This window comes from Diceros bicornis, chromosome 8 (assembly GCF_020826845.1).
Source record: "Diceros bicornis minor isolate mBicDic1 chromosome 8, mDicBic1.mat.cur, whole genome shotgun sequence".
Classification (NCBI taxonomy): Eukaryota; Metazoa; Chordata; class Mammalia; order Perissodactyla; family Rhinocerotidae; genus Diceros; species Diceros bicornis.
In genome coordinates, this window is record NC_080747.1 from 3,667,252 (window position 1) to 3,683,019 (window position 15,768).

A 15,768-nucleotide genomic window follows, 5' to 3' on the forward strand; every position below is an offset into this window, starting at 1 on the left:
AGCAGACGCAGGGAGAGTCCCGTCACCCGCCTGGCACACAAGCCCGGCTCCACGGGGGCTCGCTGTAAGCCAGGCACCTTTCCAGCTGGTCTGCCTGAATTACCAGGACGTGGGCCGTCGCAGTGTCCCTCCTGGATGGGGGAGAGGCCAAGGCAGGGCCAGGGGAGCGTCTTGCCCGAGACCATGGGGCTGGAATAAGAGGGGGAGCTGGGACCAGAGTGGCCGGGGGGCTGGTGTGCGGTGCTGTCTGTGGGCTCGAGGCGATTTCCAGGTTTTTGTGCCTCCTGGTGTGTGGGCTGTGGGTCCCAGGAAAAGCTGCGTCCGGCAGGGGGTGGGCGCCCCAAAGACCCTGCTGGCTAGGCACCATGCGCTTGTAAACTTTAATTTCCGTACAGTAGAGAAACTTACAGTACAGGCAACACGGGAATCAACGAACAGCGAAGCTCACAACTACACCCCAAAACAGGCTCCCCAGCTGAGGAGGTGCCTCCCGCCCTGCTCCTGGGAGGAGTCCGTGCGTCGGCCACTCCGTCCAGAACAGCGAGGGGAGGCGAAGCTGGCTCAGTCCTTGCAACCCCTTCCCCCTGACAGGTCCCAGCTTCCTCTGCCCTCTGCCCCATGGTCACCTCCGGGAGGACAAGCCGGCCTTCCAGAGCGTGTCAGACACACTCTGCCCGCTTCCAGCTGCGCTCCTGCCTGGGAAGGGGGAACCTCATCGCCAGCCGCAGGGCTAGACTGGGCGGCCAGGGAACATCCCCTCGGTGCCTCCTCGAGGGTGTCAGAGGGGGCCTGCCCACCAGGGACTCCAGGCTGGCGGGGCAGACAGCCCTGGGCGTTCAACGTGGTGGGTGCTGTGGTTTCGGGCTCCGGGGGGCCCGGGAGGCATTCCTGGGGGAGGAGGAGAGCTGAGACCTGAGCAGGTGAGAGTCGGTGAGGGGAAGGTGGGGTAGGAGCAGGGTGGGCATTTCAGACAGAGGTATCAACAGGTGCAAAGGCAGGAAGGTGGCAGAGAGGATGGGACCTCCGGGGAACTATAGAGGAGTTTTCTAGACATCCCGAGAACTTGGAAGGTGGCCCTCAGGAGCATTTGTATGAGGGGGACATTGGGCTGCCCCCATGGGCACCATGATGTGGGGGCCAACGCTCCCCAAAGGCTGAGATGTGGACCCCTGGCGAGGCCCAGCCTGAGGCTCTGCCCCTGGATGGCCGGGAGGAGGCTGCTGGCTCTGCTGAGGACCGATCCCGGTCCTTCGTCCTGATCCCACGGGAGCCAGTGGTTCTGGACGGAACCACTCGGCTGGCACCTGTCCTCGGCTGCAGGCTTTGGAGCTCGGCCACAGAAGAAGGTCGGCCCCACCTTCACACGACCACCTCGGGCGCAATGCTGAAGAGGAGGTCGTCGTTCCCCCGCCGCACCTCCAGCAGCAGCGGGGACTCGTTCAGGACGGCCTCCTGCAGCTCGCTCGAGTCAGCCAGAGGGCGCCCGTTGACCTTGACAATGATGTCGCCATCTTGGATGCCCCCTCTGCCAACAGGAGAGACATATGGTCACTGCACAGCGCCTCAAGGCCCGGGCCCGGGTCGGGGCACCATCCGGTTTACCAGGTGAGACCAGCGTCCTGATTGCAAGGCTCTCACACCGGATGGACACCAGCGTCCTAGGACGGGCAAGTGCTTTCTCAGTCTACTTTGTCTACACCTCAGAAGGGCTGGTTCAAGTTCTGGCTGCAGCCTTCCTAGCTGGGCTGCCTCAGGCCAGGCACTCGGCCCCCTTGAGCCGCAGTTTCCACACACGCAGTCCCACGTGGGGGCATGCTTTGCAAATTACGACGAGGTCCAGGGTGTTGATTCTAACGTTACTGCTGTTGCTAAGACTTGCGCAGAAGAAGCAGAGCTCACTGGGCTGGCCTCCCTCCTGCATCTGACTCGCCGTGACCCTCACCTCCACCCAGAACAAGGCAGGGGGGCATGGTGGTTAGACGTGTGGGTGATGGCGCCAAGACCCACACGTGCCGGCCGTGTGAGCCGGGGGGAGTGACTTCTCTAAGCCTGTCTCCATCTGTGAAACGGACTGGCCGCAGTAGCCCACCCTCCTGGCTGCAGGGACAATTAAGGCGATGACGCGTGGGGCACGCCTGGCTCACGACACAGCCGTGGTCCGCGGCAGCCACCGCCCCACCGGCCTCACTCTCTGGTCTTGCACGCGGCCGCTCCCCGTAACTGCTGCCGCTGACAGCAGCGGTGCGCAGCGGCCCCGAATCAAGGGCCTGAGCGTGGTGGTTCTTCAGGGATCTGCACTTCAACAGTGTTTCCTGCGGGCCGGCAGTGGGCTGAGCACGTGTGCTATCTGTGTCCGTCACAGAGGGACATGAGGGGCCCACATCTTCCAGCACGGCCTCCTGAAGCAGCAAAGTTCAGAAAACAGAAAGAAGGTGTCCTGTTGGGTTGAAGGGGCCGTGGGGGCTGGGGCCGGCCTGCCTGGCTCGTCTCCACCCACCCCGTCCTCGCTCCCCAAGCAGCCAGACCCCAGCACAGACCACCTCCAGCTCCCGGAATTACAGGTTAGAACCACCGAGCCCACCCACTGTGCTGCTGGAGACCAGGCACAGGAGGGGAGGGGACCTCCTCGGAGCCCATCTTGGGGACTGGATCAACACGCACAGGTGTAGAAACCTCGCTGCTCTGCCTGCCTCGGCTCACGGGGTGGCAACCTCAACCTCTCTCTAGTTCTTGACGGTTCAAAGAAAGCAACGCTTTATTTCATTTGATCTTGACAAAGTCCCAAGTCCCCTGGGGTAGAAAGAGAGGGCTGAATCATGTCCATTTTGCAGGCGAGGGAACAGGCCCAGAGAGACCCAGGCTGGCCCCCTTGGCTGGGGGAGTCAGGCTGGAGCGGGCTTCTCAGCTTAGACGGGGCCTCCCCCACGGTCTCCCCAGACTTGAAGGAAAGGACAGTCTGGGCCAGGACAGGGCGTGGCCTGTGCTCTACGGCGTACTTCATCTCTCCAGCCGCCCCTGGCTTAGAAGACAGGCCACAATCCCACCCACGTCACGTCATGCTGCCAAGAAGATCAAGATCACTCTAGGTCAGTGAAGCAGGCCCAGCCCAGGCCCCACGCCCACCTCCCCCACCGCCAGGATGTCTGAGTGCCTCCCGTCAGGCCCGCCCACTTCCTCCCTGGAGCCTACCTCTGAGAAGGTGAATTCGGAACAACCTCTTGCACATAAATCCCACTGCTGACAGTCGGGAAGTCTGGGTTGCCGGCCTTTAGTTCCTCCGCCACACTGAAAGCACGGTTCCACTGTCAGCACATCCTCGGAGTCTCTAAACTGGCTCCTGGCGCAACACTGCCCCTCCCTCCACCACCCAGGCCAGACGAGGAACCTCCTCCGGGCTGCCACCCACACTGCCCTGGCCTGCCACTGACCACTCTGGGGTGTCACTGCTCTTGTCTGGGTCCCCCACTGGACACGGCTCCTCCAGGGAAACCCTAGTGCAGGTGGGTGGGTAGAAGAGTGGGTAGGGGAGGACGATGGACAGATGGGAGGATGGGCGGGGGGAGGGATGCGAGCAAGGAAGGAAAGGAAGAAGGACGGATGGACGGATGGAAGGAGGAAGGAATGAGGGATAAATGGACGGATGGGAGGAGGATGAACAGACAAGGAGTGAATGACGGAACGGATAGAGGGAAGACGGGACGGATGGTGTGACGGCTGGCTGGATGGATGAAAGACAGAAAGACAGAACACATTTAAAAGGTAAATTGGTATACTGGTCTTGATTACAAATCACTTTCTGATTTAATCCCTAGATTGAGAGCTGCTGAAACAGGAGGAACGATCATTTTAGGGACTGTGTGGGGTTCAGCGTGCGGTCAGTTGAACGGTTCTTCCCCAAGCTCCCCAGCGCAGCAAGCTCTTTCTCCTTCCAATCCTTGCACTCGACTTTGCATTTTCCTTCCTCCCTGCCTCCTTTCCTTCCTCCCTGTCCCTCCTCTTCCCCACCCCCTTCTTTAGTTCACTCGTTCAGTATTTCCAGGCACCCGCTCTGCTGCAGAGCTGGTGCTGGGGCAGAGGGATGAGCAGGACACAGTCCTCGCTCCCAAGGAGCTCACAGTCAAGGTGGGGCGGCAACAACAGGCAATTCCAACACCATGGGGCCAGTGAGATGCTGGGGACAGAGGCACTTCCTCCCACTTGAGTGGCCTGGGAGGTAGAATAGTGTCCCCCAAAATTCACGTCCACCTGGGACCTCAGATTGTGACCTTGTTTGGAGACAGGGCCTTTGCAGACATAAGTGGTTAAGGATCTCTAGAGGAGATCATCTTGACTTAGGGCAGCCCTACCTCCAACGACTGGTACTTTTATAAGAGAAAGGAGAGGGAGATCTGGACACAGACGCTCAGGTAGGAGGCCGTGTGAAGAGAGAGGCAGAGCTTGGAGTGACACAACCACAACCCAAGAAACACCTACAGCCCCCAGGAGCTGGAGAGGCAGGAAGGACCCTCCCCTAGAGCCTTCAGAGGGAGCACAGCCCTGCTGACACCTTCACTTTGGACTCTGGCCTCCAGAACTGTGAGAGAATGAATTTCTATAGTTTTAAGCCACCAAGTTTGTTGTAGTTTATTATGGCAGCCACAGAAAACTAATCCAGGAGGCTTCCTGGAGGAGGGGGCACCTGAGTGGAGTCCTGAAGGAGCCGAAGGAATCTGTCAGGCAAAGGAAGGAAAGGCATGCCAGGCAGAGGGAGAGGCCTGAGCAAAGGCTCAGAAGCCTGAGTGTGTCGGGCCCACTGGAGCCCGTGCAGGTGGCTGGGCAAAGCTGGGCCATGGTCTGGGAGGAAGGCCGAAGGGAGGGGCGAGAATGGAGGGGCAGCAGGGGGCAGCGTCCCTCAGACACTCACCTGGGTGTGATGGTCCGCATGCGTATGCCGATGAAGCGCTTCTTCCAGTCTGGAAACAAAGACCATGGGACTCGGTTAGAGCCGCCGTGAAAGCCTCTGCCCCCTGAGGGGCCGGGAAGGGGCAAGGATCCCCCGGGAGCAGAAAGCAGCAGGAGCCATCCTGCTTGGGCCAACCCAGCCCTGTGTGGTCAGGCACCTAGAGCCTAGAGCCGCCTCTGTCCCCTTGGCTGCTCTTGAGGGGCTGGGAAATGTCCTGGCTCTGGTCTGGTGGCTTCACGCCACCCTCACCCTCAGGCACCAGCCAACCCCATCAGCTCTCACACCTGCTCTCCTGATGAGTCCCACACCCGGCCCCCAGCGGCCAGCGGCGCTCCCTCTCCAGCCTCCACCCGAAGGCTCCCCAAACTTGTCTCACTCAGATCTGGACTCGTCACTTCCCCGCCTTCCCATAAATGATAACATTGACCCTAAATGCCCAGTGAGCACCACCCGTGTGCCAGGCCCTCCAGTTGGAGCATGGTACACAGCTCACTAGCGTGGCCCCTCTGTCCCCCAGCTGCCCATGACTCAGCTGGCATCCTAGACCCAGAAATAACATTCACATATTCTCAACCATAGAACAAGTCTCGGTATACCTCTAAAACTTCATGTCACGAAAGTATGCTTTCTGACCACACTGGAATTAAACTAGAAATCAATAATAGAAAGGTATTAACAAGATTCCCAATAACATAAAAACTAAATAAAACACTTCTAAACAACCCATCTTCAAAGAAGAAATCAAAAGGGAAATTAGAAGATATTTTAAACTGAATAAAAATGAAAATACAATATACCAAAATTTGTGAGATGTAGGTAAAGCAGTACTTAGAGGGAAATTAATAGTACTAAATGTTAGAAAAGAAGAAAGTTCTCAAGTCAATGACTTCAGCTTTCTCCTTAAAAACTAGAAAAAGAACATCAAATGAAACCCAATGTAAAGGGAAGAAAGGAAATAATAAAGAGTAGAAATAAATTAAATAGGAAACAGAAATACAATAGAGAAAATAAATAAAAACCAAAAGCTGATTCTTTGAGATGAATAAAACTGATAACCTTTTAGCAAGACTTAATAGGAAAAAAGGAGAAAAGATATAATTATTGATATTAGAAATGAGAGAGGGGACATCACCACAAATTCTACAGGTATTAAAAGGATAAGAGACTATCATGAACAACTTGATCCCAATAAATTTCACAACTTAGACAAAATAGAAAATTTCCTGAAATTTCCAAACTACCGAAGTTCACTCAAGAAGAAACAGATAACCTGAACAGCCTTATATTCAATAAAGAAATGGAAATCATGTTAAAAGTCTCCCCACAAAGAAACTTCAGGCCCAGATGGTCTCACAGGAGAATTTGATCACGTGTTTAAAGAAGAAATAGTATCAATTCTACCCAAACTCCTCTAGAAAACTAAAAGTGAATGAATACTTCTGTGATATTATAATTTATAATAAGAAATATATATTTTGATCTTCATCTATGGTTCCCAGCACATAGTCCCTAAAACTTTCATGATTTCCTAAGTGATAAGAGCTATAAGGGGCATCTTTTGCTCCCAGCTCCTGAAATAGCTGCATAACTATCACGGTGAAATGGGTTTTTGTTATTCACAACAAGTCCCTTTCAAACACCTGTGAGTTTATGCTAAAGAAGTGGCTTTTGGGAAGCCCCTAAGGATGCGGGTTGGTTGCCAGGGGAACCAACCGCATGTAATTAGAGGACTGGAACTTTCAGCCCTAGCCCTCCCTCTTCTGCGGGGGGAGATGGGCTAGGGATGAATCACCAACAGCCAATGGTTTAATCAATCATGCCTACATAATGAGGCCTCCATGAAACCCCAAAAGGATAGGATAGGAGAGCTTCTGGGTTGGTGACCATGTGGAGGTGCTGGGAGAGTGATGTGCCCAGAGAGAGCATAGAAGCTCTGCACCCCTTCCCCCATACCGTGCTCTGTGCATCTCTTCCATCGGGCTGTTCCTGAGTCACATCCTTTTATGATAAACTGGTAAACTGGTCAGTAAACTACCCTCCTGAGTTCTGTGAGCTGCTCTAGCAAATGACTGAACCAAGGAGGGGCTCACGGGAAACTGATTTATAGCCACAGGCGACAACCTGGACTTTGAATTAGCATTTGAAGGCGGGTTGGTGGGGCAGTCTTTGGGACTGAGCCCTTAACCTGTGGGGTATGATGCTATCTCCAGGTAGACAGTGTCAGAATTGAGTTAAATTGTAGGACACCCAGCTTGGTGTGGGAAATGGTCACACATTTGGTGACCAGAAGTGCTAGAAGTGAATCAGTGTTGTAGCAGAGAATTCACAGTAGAGGAGTGTTTTTCTTAAACAACTTCTCAGCTCATTATCCTGATACCAAAACCAGAAAAGAAAACTAGACCAATATTCTTCATGAAGATAGATGCAAAAAATCCTTACACGTTTTCCGCAAATCAAATCCAACAATACCTAAAAAGGATAATACATCATGACTAAGTGAGGTTTACCCCAGGAACGCAAGGATGGTTAACACTCAAAAATCAGCCAACGCAATTTACCACATTAACAGACTAAACAGGAAAACCATCATGTCAAAAAGTGCAGATAAAGTATCTGACAAACATCTAACATCTATTCCTAATTAAAACTAGAAATAAAAGGGAACATTTCCAACCTGATAAAGGTCTTCCATGAAAAACCCTCAGTTAACATCATACTTAATGGTGAGAGACTCAAGATTTCTCCCTGGGGTCTGGAACAAGGCACGGATGTCCACCCTCACCACTTCTATTCAATATTTTATGGGAGAGTCTAGCCAGGCAAGAAAGAAAAATGTATCCATATCGAAAAAAGTAAAACTGTCTTTATTCACAAACTACAAAATCATCTATGTAGAAAATGTGATGAAATCTACAAAAAAGCTACTAGAACTTGTGAGTGAGTTATCAAGGTGGCAGGATCTCTCATAATCAACTTACAAAAGTCAATTTTATTTGTATATTCTCGTAACAAACAATCGGAAATTTAAATTTAAAAGAATATACCATTTATAACAGCATCAAAATTATGTAATACTTAGGAATAAACCTGATGAAAGACGTGTAAGACGTGTACCCTGAGAACTAGAAAACACTCTGACAGAAGTCAGGGGAGACCTAAATACTGGGGAGATAGTCTGTGTTCCTGGGTCAGAAGATTCAATCTTGTCAAAATAACAATTCTCCCCAAATCGACCTACAGATTCAACACAATCCCAATCAAAACACCAGGGGGAGATTTTTGAGTAGGAATTGACAAGCTGATTCTAAAACTCAGACTGAAATGCAATGGATCTAGAAGAACAAAACAACTTGGAAAGGGAGGGACAAGGTTGGAGGACTGACTTCCAGACTCAGCATGAAGCCAAAGCAATCAGGATGGTGTAACACAGACAAATAGACAAGTGGACAGAATATGCTCATTTTTTTTTTTTCAGGAGGAAGATTAGCCCTAGGCTAACATCCGATGCCAATCCTCCTCTTTCTGCTGAGGAAGACTGGCCCTGGGCTAACATCCATGCCCATCTTCCTCTACTTTATTTGGGACGCCGCCACAGCATGGCTTGACAATCGGTGCGTCAGTGTGCACCCAGGATCTGAACCTGCGAACCCCGGGCCGCTGCAGCGGAGCGCGTGCACTTAATTGCTGCGCCACTGGGCCGGCCCCGCTCATTTTGTTTTTCACAAAGTTGCAAAGGCAATTCAGTGGAGAAAGGATAGTCTTTTCAACAGATGGTTTTGGAACAATCAAATATCCAAAACAAGAAAAAAGATCTTTGATTCATACTTTGCACTATTTTTAAAAAGTTAGTTCAAAATGCTTCATAGTCCTAAATCTAAAAGCTCGGAAAGTAAAACTTTCAGAAGAAAATGTAGGAGAAAATCTTTCTGACTTCAGTTAGCAAAGATTTCTTAGATACAACACGAGATGCACAATCCCTAAAAAAAAAATGGGTAAATTCGACTTCATCAAAATTTACAAAACTGTTCTTTAAAGACAGTTAAGAGAATGAAAAGACAAGTCACAAGCAAAAATATTTGCAATCCACTTATCTGGTAAAGGGCTCAGATCCAGATGTATAAAGAACTCTCAAAACTTAATAATAAGAACACAAGCACCCTAAATTTTTTAAATGGGCAAAATATTTAAGCAGACATTTCACCAAAGATGATTGATGGATGGTAATGGATGGTACCAAGTGGGAGCTGAGGCCAGAGGAATGCCGGAGGCCTGGCCCCACGGGTCTGGTGGGCCATAGAAAGCCCTGGTGTTTACCCCAAAAGAGGTGGAGGCTGTGGACGGTTTCGAGCAGAGACGTGAGTGGTCTGCCTTAAATTCTGAAACTCGGCAGTGCAGTGCGAAGGGTCTGTGGGGGAAGGGCAGTGGCAGAGGAGCAGGGAGGAGGCAACAAGCCCAGGTGAGTGCTCCTGGTGGCGGTCAGGGGGGTGGAGCTGGAGACAGGGCAGCTGCCAGGTGGACAGATCCCCAAGGTACAGCCAACAGGGCTGGCTGATGGATTGGACGTACGGGGGGAAGCCAGAGGATGGAGCTGGCCCTAACTGAGAGGGGGGACAGCGACGGGCACGCCCAGGGAGTGGGGGGCTTGAGACGTAAGTTTGGGGGAGTCATTCTCTAGATGGCATTTAAATCCACGAGCCTGGATAAGGTCCTCAGAGGAAAGGGAAAGGCCCAGGACTGAGGCCTTGGCCCTTCATCCTGCCCTGGGGTGGGTCCTGCCACTGGTCAGCTCTGCCCATAACCCCAAGGCCGTGCTTGAAAAGAGGAAGAAAGCTGCGCTCCCTGTGCCTGTGAGTGAGCAGTGCCCTGGTGGGGCAGAAGTGCGGCCCGGGGCCACCTCAGCCGTCCCATTAGAGTCCTTGGGCAGCAGAGCACCCCCACCACCCCCCGACCCTAGAGCCAGCAGGCCCGGGCACACGCAGGTTCTCTAGAAACATGGGGTGCAGGCGGCCTGGCTGAATTTCTGGGTCAGCAGAATCATAACCATCAACCCTCGTCTTCCACCCTTATTGGAGCGTCACCTAAATGATGTGTGTCCGCCAGGCGCCCTGGAAACAAGGCTGCAGGGGGTCGAGAGTCCTGTTTGTTTCTTTCTAAACATGTCATGGAACCACTCTGGACCGGATATGAGGCAAGAACACCAACGACGGAAATAAAACAGCAGCAAAGGAGGGGGGTGGTTGCTTAAGGGGCACAGGGTGCTCTCTGGGGAGCTGGGACAGTCTGGGAACCGGAGTGGTGACAGCTGTACCGTGAATGCACTGACGCGGCTGAACCGTGCATGTTACAGGGGTTACCGTGTATCACGTGAATGTCATCTCCACAAGAAACCAAAACCACAGCAAGAGTGAAGCGCACGCCTGAGGCTTCTGGGGCATCGGGGCTAATCCTTGCCTTGCCCCCGACCCCACCCCAGGAAACGGCCCTTCAGCACCCAGTGCTCGGCCTTTGTCACTTCAGCTCCTTTTCCTCGCTCACATCCGACATCCACCTTCCAGCGAGTCCTGCTGGACCCAACCACTCCTGACCCCTCGCTGCCACTACCCCAAGCCAGGCCTCCGGGAAGGCAGCCGTGGGCCCTACGTGGACCCCAGCATCTCCTCTGCCCCTCACAGTGGACTCCCTGCCCGGCAGCCAGTGGGGTTCTTTAAATCGTCACTTCCTCAGCCCACCACTTAGAATAGAGCCCAGCGTCCACGGTCTGACGCTCTCACCCACGCCCCTCTCTCCCGCAGGCCCCCGCGCCACTACCCTGACGTCATGTTACATGTTGGCGCTCTCGTGGCCTCCTCCCCACTAGCACGAAAGCTCAGGGGGCAGAGACCGTGTGTCCGGCTCACGCCCCACGGGAGCCCACGCGCCCAGCAGGCTCTCAGACACGGGCAGCGGTTGGGCTGAACCTGGCCCCACTCTGCAGATGAGAGGGCTGAGGCGGAAAGTGGCCCGTCGCAGAGCTGGGGGACAGCCCAGACGGCACTCACATCAGGGGCACTGAAGCCTCTGGCCCCTCGAGGAGGGACACAGGGGAGGCTCGAAGAGCACCAGCAAGGCGCTGGGCTGGCGCTCCATAACACGGGCCCCCTGGCCCAGCCTCTGCTCCTGCGGCCCTCCTTCCTCCTTTATTTGGGAAGGATTCAGGAGCCTAGCTCGTGGGTCCCCCGAGTCTGCCTGTGACCCTGAGACCAGGGAATGTGCATTCGGGCCCTTTTTCCTCAGTGCCCACTCCCCCCTCCCCCAGAGCCTCCCTGCAGCCCTTCCTCGGCTCCCAGGCCACAGAGACCCCCAGATCAGGAGAGGAGTGAGGTTTTCCTCTCCCCAGGCTGGAGATGACCGCTGAGGAGCCATCTCCCGCAGTTCACAGAGGGGCAGACACCCATAACTGCCAGCCCCCTTAAAACAAATACCCCCGTGGGGGTACACTTTAGTCCTAAGGCTGGCTGAACCCCCAGACCCTCCTGGGGCCCCAGTCCGAGGCTCCCCCAGACGAGCATGGTAGTCTCTCTTACCCTGAAAGCCCCTAGAGGCCTCTGCACCCCAACTCCTAGACGGGAACAAGACGTGCACCTTAACTAACGTCTCCCTGGTTTAATAAAAGGATGGTTTGTTTTAAAGAAATTTAGATTAACTGGGTTTGGATAATTTGATTTTTTATTAAAAAAGGAAGCAAAAAGGAACACCAGTCAACTCCAGAAGGACTTTAAGTTATAGATTCAGTCATTCAGCTCAGACTGATGGGGATCTTTGATTAGTCCACATGTCCGGGGGGAGGTGACAGCTCTGGGGATGGGGTGAGCGTTTCCCAGGGGTCTCGGGTGAGGTCAGCACTGACAGTCCAGGTACAACAAAGGAGCAAACCCCAGCCCCCGGTGGGTTCTTGTCTGAGAGCAGAAAGGAAGAGAGGTGAGAAAGAAGAGGATGCTATCACCCCATTTCTAACAAAACAGTCACCTCACAGCTCGATCTCTGCAAAGTGCAGCTCCACCAATTTCCGGGAAGGTGCCAAACTCAAAGGGACCCCTGGAGCAGAGGATAACCACACTGGAAAAGCTCAGCAATTAGAGAAAGGACCAAGGCTATGACCAGTACGAAGGTGCAGCCCTGGGTCAAGTTCTGAGCTTCCTAGCAGCCAAGGGGAAAAAGGCTCAAGAGGTTGGCTGATGCCCCTGTCCAGCAGAAGCCTTCAGCTTCTTTAGGGAAGACTGCCTCTGCCCTGGCTCCAGCTATCTTCACATAACGGACACTGATGAACCAAATGGAGTCCTCAACAGCAGTTCTTCATGTGACCAGTCCTCATGCCACCAGTCTGGGCTGCACTGGGGTCCGTGTGCTTGACTGGCAGGGTTGTGGAGGATAGGGAGGGCATGAAGAAGCCCCCTGCTCTCAATGAACTGCTGATGAGGGGGCGGGGGGAGACAGGGAAGCAATTTAGGGTGTGAGTAGCAGGGCTGAGTCAGGTCTGGTACTAGCCAGGAGGTGGGCACGGGAGATAAAATGGCGGGAGGGAGTTCTCTTGGGCTGAAACGACAGTTGGGGAGGTGAAGGCCACCAGGAAAGGTCCTGAGATCAGGAGAAGTATGACCCTCCTCTGGAAAGTAGCTGTGACCACCGACTTGAGCAAGGTGACTGGCATGCCCTCACTAGGGAGAGCCGCCCGCGCCGGTCACCGCCTCTCCCGATGGACACTCATCTAGGAGTGGGCAGGGTGGGCTGCACAGCCCTGTGTGGACGGGGGTGAGGAGATGGGGGCTGAGGAGAAGGGGGCTGAGGAGATGGGGGCTGAGGGGAGAGGGACTTCCAAGGATCAGGGGCTTGGGCTCCACTTCCCCGGAGTAGAGGCTGCCCTACCGGGCAGTCTGCACGGCCAGAGGGCTGAAACACGGACTACCCGGGGACGGGTGGGTGGGTGGAAGGAAGGGTGAGCGGGTGGGTGAGCAGGCAGATGGGTGGATGAACAGAAGGAAGGAAGGAAGGAGAGACAGATGAAAGGAAGAATGGATGGAAGGAAAGGTGGATGGATGGGTGGATGGATGGATGGAAGGGTGGGTGGGTGGATGGAAGGTTGGGTGGATGGATTGGTGGGTGGGTGGGTGGATTGGTGGGTGGGTGGGTGGGTGGGTGGGTGGATGGAAGGAAGCACCAGGTTCTGACAACCAAGGAGCAGCCCAGACAAGTGGGGCCCTGAGAGCCCAAGCAGCTGGAGGTGGGAGGTGAGGTCAGAGACCCCCAGCCAGTCTGGAGGGGCGGGGGGGAAAGTGGCCATGAAGTGAGGGCAGGGAGGAAGCCCTGAGAGGGCTGAGGCTGAGCCACCATGGGGTCCCAGGAATTGAGGGCCCCGTCAGGAGTGAGCAAGGGCACACAGCACAGAAGGAGGGCCCGGCCCCCACTGGAAGCTGCGGGGCATCCGCCCTGGCACAGTGCCCCCGCCTCAGCCCCCCCTCAGCAGCTCTTTACCTTTGACCTGCTTGTCCTGGAACTCCGTGAGGAAGAGCGTGATGCGGTCCGAGGGGATGGCGAAGGAGATGCCAGCTGCGACCTTGAGCGTGTTGATGCCGATGACCTCGCCGTCCTGGGCGGGAGATCAGAGTGGGCGGTCAGTCGGGGAGCCCAAGCAGCCGCTGCCCTCAGCTGCAAAGCACCGCGTCCGCGGCTGGGTTCCTGGAGCTGACCCTGGCCGTCAGTGTCCCTACCCGAGCAGCTCCCTGAGCAGCCCCGAAGCTGTCCTGGAGAGGCACCTGGGGTCCACACCTGGGTCCGGGGCCCCCCGCCTCTCCCACCATTTCCCTTCAAACCTGACCCCCGACCCCTTCATTGCCTGGGAGAGTCGGCCGGGGAAGCTCGTGCCCTCAGAAGCAGTGTCCACTGACTGAGGACCCCAGGCAGCATTCGGAGGGGCCGAAGCTGAGAGAGAGGGATGTGACGAGGCCTGCGGGATGAGGGCCCCATCTATCCCTTCCTTCTGGAAGCAGGGTGGGGGCGAGTGAGGCCAGGGCAGCTCCCCAGGGTCCCCCACTCTCTCTGTCCCTTTGGAGCTGGCCTCCCACCCTGCCCCTACCCGTCACCCCCTGAGGCTGGTGCAGCCTGGCCCACATCTGCCCCGGCCACCAGAGACCTCACTCTGGGCAAACGCCTAGGATTGAGCCCCTCCCCACAGCCTGGCATACACCCCCCAGACCGGTGTTCCTGGCCATCGCAGGGGTGATGTCTGCATGTGGCATCCAGGCCATGGCCTGCCCAGCTGACTGGAGGCCCCTTTGGGGCCTGGGGCTCAGCTTTGGATCAGGGCACACGTGGTCTGCCTGGTCCCCGGGGGCTCGTGGGGTGGGAGGACCAGCCGAGTGGAGGACCCAGGGGATGGAGGGTCCCTCACGGGCCCTGTGTGTCTGTCTCCATGGCCTGCATGACAGGTGGCAGCCTCCTGATCCCCAGCCTAAGGTCCATCCCCGTGAGCTTTCTGGAACACCAGCTCAAAGGCCTCAGCTCTGCTGAGCCTGCAGGGTTTCCCCCTCTGCGTCAGGACTCGGGCCCCTCAGCCCCGGCTCACCTCTCCTACAGCTTCTCCAGCAACGGCGCCTGACTGCGCCCCCATCCCCGTGCCCGTGCTGTGCCTTCTCCCTGGAATATCCTTCTCCTGCATGTCCCCATCCATCCCAAACCCTTGATCCTCACAGCCCAGGTTGGATGCTCCCGCCTCCAGGAAGCCCTCCCTGGTCCCAATTAGCTGCAAGGCCTCCCTGCCCGGCATCCCTCCAGAGTTCTCACTGCTCCTCACATCGCGCTTGGGTGTGTCCGTGTCTGACCCCCTCCGTGGACGGGGGCTCCCCGAGGTGGGACTGCACTGGACTCCCCGGCCCCACCTGGGATGGCAAGGCTAAGGAGCTGCCCTGAGATCTGCCCTCAGGGGAACAGGCCTCTCTGTTTTGGAGCAGGCTGGACCTTGGCTGTGCAGCGTGGTCCCCAGAAGTCCCTGCCTGTGGCCCGGTCTATCCCTACACAGCCCAGATCCAAGGACCAACCCCAGGGAGCCTGGACGCTGAGTCACGTGGCATGCCCATCTCATCTCATGAAAACACGAGGACGGGGAGGTCCGGGGTGGTGGCTGGCCCCCGAACGCGTCTCCCCTGCCCCAGGTCCTCGATGGGCACATGGCCCCTGCCTGGGCTGCGGTTCTCGAGTCATCCCTTATTCCTCTGACAGCACCAGCGTCCCTTGGGGGCACAGGGTGGCATGCCTTGGGGTCATGTTCTCCTCCAGGGCCTCCAGCCCAGTGCGTGCCTGATCATCGGGTGTGAAGGCGCCTGGCTCCCATCCCCTCCTCCAGGCCATGTCCCCCATGAAAACCACAGGCCAAGAAAACTAGAGGTCCCTGTTCTAGAGGACACTTACCAGGTTCACCAGCGGTCCCCCAGAGTTCCCGTACTGCAAGGGGAGGAAACGCAATGTTAGCTGTGCCAGGAGCCCCGCCTGAGGGTTCTGGAGCCTTCCTCCAGCTATCATTCTAACCAGCAGACACGTAACCGAATTTCATCCCCAGTAGCATCGACAGGCCTCACTGCCGTCCCCATTGACAGGTAAGAAAGCCAAGGCCCACAGAGGCCAGGTGGACGGCCGTCTGATGGCCGGGGGTGACCCGGGCCGGTGCTATCCGCACAGGCCTCACAGGGTCCCTCCAGCCCCGCTTCGCTGTCTCCACTGCTCGCGGGCTGGGCAGCAGCAGGCAGACGCAGGACGGGGCACCAGTCGTCAGCCTGCGGCCCCGAGGAGTCTCTACA

General features: G+C 55.8%; 1 protein-coding gene across 4 annotated transcripts in view; it reads right to left on the reverse strand.

Moving 5' to 3' along the window:
* Window positions 1-366: 366 nt before the first annotated feature.
* Window positions 367-15,768, reverse strand: part of HTRA3 (HtrA serine peptidase 3) — a 37,671-nt gene continuing 22,269 nt past the window's right edge. Inside the window, exons 5-9 of one of the 4 annotated variants that reach the window (XM_058546646.1) lie at window positions 15,383-15,415; window positions 13,451-13,565; window positions 4,904-4,952; window positions 3,190-3,285; window positions 367-1,525 (exon numbers count right to left, since the gene is read on the reverse strand). In XM_058546646.1, the coding sequence (XP_058402629.1) occupies window positions 1,360-1,525; window positions 3,190-3,285; window positions 4,904-4,952; window positions 13,451-13,565; window positions 15,383-15,415 (459 nt within the window). In that variant the 3' untranslated portion in view covers window positions 367-1,359. Of the gene's footprint in view, window positions 1,526-2,602; window positions 3,060-3,189; window positions 3,286-4,903; window positions 4,953-11,563; window positions 12,391-13,450; window positions 13,566-15,382; window positions 15,416-15,768 lie in introns of those variants that run through there. The other 3 variants (XM_058546647.1, XM_058546650.1, XM_058546649.1) reach the window with 3 other exon arrangements.